The sequence below is a fragment of the Gaeumannomyces tritici genome (assembly GCF_000145635.1).
Source record: "Gaeumannomyces tritici R3-111a-1 unplaced genomic scaffold supercont2.76, whole genome shotgun sequence".
NCBI classification, from domain to species: domain Eukaryota; kingdom Fungi; phylum Ascomycota; class Sordariomycetes; order Magnaporthales; family Magnaporthaceae; genus Gaeumannomyces; species Gaeumannomyces tritici.
The window spans coordinates 1-3,579 of NW_008804620.1; the positions used below are offsets into that span (position 1 = coordinate 1).

Here is a 3,579-nt window from a genome sequence, read left to right on the forward strand (position 1 = left end):
CAAAAAAAAATGATACACCAAAAGAACGGAAAAGTGGGGGAACTTTCCCCCAAATGGACTCAACAGCCTCTGACAAGCAATAAACAATCAAATGTATAAACTCCAGGAAAATTATAAAAATTTAAAGAAAAATGCCATTTAAAACTGTTGGTTATAAATTTGGTACTTTGAGTTTTTGTAAATTTTTGATAGGATATTCCGCTGGGAAGCCATTGGTGAATGAAATGCTCAATTTTGGTGTATCATTTTTTTTGTCTTGGAGGTGACAGCACACAGCCATTGCAGGGAGCCGTCTGCGCGCTGAGGCAAAGCATCCACAGCCCATCATCGCCTGACCAGCGTGGGCCTGTGTGACGACTTTGCGCCCAAATGACAACAGAGGCCGGCTTGGCATTACACCAGCAGCGTGCGGCCTCCCGGCAGTCTCTCGGGATTGGTCTCCCTCTTTTTCTCTCTGCCGCCGCATTGCGACAGAGAAGTAGGAGGGGGGGTTACATTTCCGCCCCAAGGCGTGCAAAAGCTCTGGTTGCTACGACGTAATTGCCCACCTGCCATGCCACCAAGGTAGGCCACCATCTCGGGCTGGCGACGTGAGATCGACCGGCCAGATTCTGAGGGTGAATGAAGCAAAGAGAGACGGGGTAGCTGCGGGGTTTCTGTGTCTCAGACCGATGATTGATCATGGCTTGAACTCGTTTTCTGCGGTCAGTTGCATCTTGTCTCGCAGCGAGAGCGATTGACTCTTCACCTGCTGATGGAGACTGCAAGCTACAAGCTGAGGAGCTCCTTGAAAGGTGCGGGGTACCCCGACCTCGGGGGTGATCTGCATTTCAAATCACATGCATGGACTTGACATCACTGCACAGCAAAAGTAGCCGAACTGGGTCAAAAAGTGTTTATATATTTACAATGCCACGCGAGAGCGTGACTACTACACCTTTCCGACCGAGACGATGTGCCAGACGGACGATACTATATACATGTGCGAAGAAGAGATCCTGTGTTTGTTGGTCACATCCAGTGCCAAATTGTTTTCATGTCAAAAATCATTGATGGTTGCCCGTGGGAGAAAGAGGGCGAGAAAAGAGAAACGGAAGCCTTTCCGTGTGGGTCGCTTAGTCGCGCAGAGCGGCATCGCGGCGGGCAGCCTCGCGGCGCTCCTCGCGCCTCTGGCGGCGGGCGGCCTTGCAGTCACGGACAGGAGCCGAGGTGGCAGGCTTGGTCTGAGCAGGCTGGGTAGCAGGGCGGGTGGTAGTAGGGGTGTTGTTCTTGCCACCGTTGTTGTTCTTGCCGTTACCGCCGTTGCCGCCGTTGTTGCCGCCGTTGTTGCCGCCGTTGTTGCCGCCGTTGTTGCCGCCGTTGTTGCCGCCGTTGTTGCCGCCAGCGTTACCGCCGTTGCCAGCGCCGCGAGAAAAGACGGCAGGGCCGGGGATGGGGTACGAGGTGGGGTTGTTGTACAGGTTGAACAGGACACCGGGGTCCTGGGCCGTGTACAGCTTGGTGGCAATGACGCCCGCGGGGGTCTCGGCGCCGGTGCCGCTGACCTCGAGGTTGATGCACTGGGGGTACATCTGGGCACCGTTGGCACGGTTGCCCTCGTGCAGGCCGAACATCTCGTGGCGGAGGACGTACGAGCCGGCCTTGATCGAGGCCGGGATGGTGACCTCCCACTTGTTGCCCTGGTTGATCAGCTTGTCCGAGGCCCACACGCCGTTCTCGAGACCGGCCTCGTCGATCTTGAAGAACTGCAGCGAGGTAACGTCGACCTTGTCGCAGCCGGTGCTGCCGCACGGCGCAAGGTAGTCGATGACGGGGCCCTTGTGGCTGCCGGGCCAGCCGTCCCACTGGATGGTGATGGAGTCACCAGCATTTACGGGGACCGACGCCTTGGCGTTGACAGAGCCCTTGTGGCAGGCAATGTCGCGCGAGTTGAAGGCGCTGGGGAGAACGAAGCCGTTGTCCGAGGCCGTGGTGGCCCAGCCGACAGTGCCAGCAGGGGCGTTGAGGCCGTTGAAAGGCGTGAAGCCGGGGAAGGACTTGCCCTTGACCGTCACCGTGGTGACGTGACCGTGAGCCGCAACAGAGGCAGCTCCGGCAAGGACGGCAAGGAGGGTCTTGGAGGTGAAAGAAGACATGTTGGAGGATGGAGTGGTTGGGCTTGGTTGGATATGTTCAGGGAAAATGGAACAAAAGACAGTGGTTGGTTTGGCTGAGCAAATCACAAGAGCAAGAAAAAGCTGTGCTTGAGTAAAGACCGGCTGGCGGGAAAGAGTGAATGGTATGAGACGAAGCTTAGAAAAGACGTCAGTCAATGAGCGAGTGTGAATCGAATGAACGTTAAGTTCAGTAAGGAATGTGGTGCCCGGTTGGTGAAGGAAAGTGAAGCAGCGGTGAGCTGAGGAGAAAGGGACAAAAGATGCATGGTGAAGACGTGGCGATGGACGCCTTTATAACAACGTCTGGTGGACCAAAAGGACGAGTGCGTGGGCATCGATCGACCCCTGCCCGTCCCCAGGCGTGGCGATCCCGCCTTTGAGGTTCCTCGATTGGTTTGTGCTTACAACAGCAACAAAGGAGGGATGAAATGCCAGGGTCAGGCATAGGGACCCCAAGGGAAAGACGGAAGTTCGTGCCGCGAGCCCTATCACCGCACGTGCGGCTCAAGCTCACCCTCGGCCGACGACAGATGTTTCAGCAAAATGAAGCCACCACGACTGGATTCCTACATTCGCAAGCTCCACGCGGGCGGCATGATGTTCGCTTAGAGGACACGGCCACCCTGGCCTGGCTGAGGGTGGCTGGCCCGGAGCGTTGAGTGGCCAGCTGGGAGGCCGCGGCGCCAACGTCTCCAGGCGCCCAGCCCGGCGCCTCACCCGAAGGACAGGGGAAGGGCATGGTATCCGCAGGGCACAGCACTTGCAGACCTGGTTCACCACACCTGTCGGATCAGGCCTGTGCAGAGATCCCGGTCCGTGGTGTTGTTTGTTGATGATAGGGGCCGTCGATCATCAAGGGGCAGGGCCGGCTTGAGCAAGGGTCTGAAGACAAAGACAAGAAATCGCATTCTGGCGACAAACGGCAAGCGCCGACAACCGCCCGAATCCACTTGAAGAAAGGATTTGTACGCGTTCCAGAAAGCGGCAAGACCGGTGGACGTCTGCCTGTCCGGGTTGGCGAAGACGGCCTGGGAATAAACCGGAGTCGCTGGTACAACAGCGAGTTGGGACGAAACCTGTCGCCGCACAGAAACATAGATTGGCTGCCATGAGAGGACCAACTAAACTTTACCAACTGCCACCTTTCATGCGCGCAGTCCGATCTTTCCGTTGTTTCCCTCGCGGCACAACGTCCTCGCCGTTGGGTGACGACTGTCCAACGAAAAAGCCAAGGGAAAAGGTCGAAGGGATTGGCCCGTCCTCAGGGCTCAGGGGGGGCTCGCGTTTCAAACCCAAGGCGGAGGCGAGAAGGAAAACCCTGCGTCAATCCGCAATCAATCGCTTGGGCATGGTGGGACCAAGGGGGGCCGCCCCCAGCCGACAAGCTGCCCGTGAGGTGAGGGTGTGTCGTCCAACAAGACGC

The 3,579-nt window shown here is 57.2% G+C and overlaps 1 protein-coding gene across 1 annotated transcript; it reads right to left on the bottom strand.

The window, feature by feature from the left end:
• Nucleotides 1–937: 937 nt before the first annotated feature.
• Nucleotides 938–2,135, bottom strand: GGTG_13906 (endoglucanase-4; the record flags this gene model as incomplete). Its single annotated transcript, XM_009231830.1, has 1 exon — nt 938–2,135. One exon carries the CDS (start codon nt 2,133–2,135, stop codon nt 1,116–1,118), a length of 1,020 nt encoding a protein of 339 aa, XP_009230094.1. The 3' UTR covers nt 938–1,115.
• Between the last annotated feature and the right edge of the window lie 1,444 nt (nt 2,136–3,579).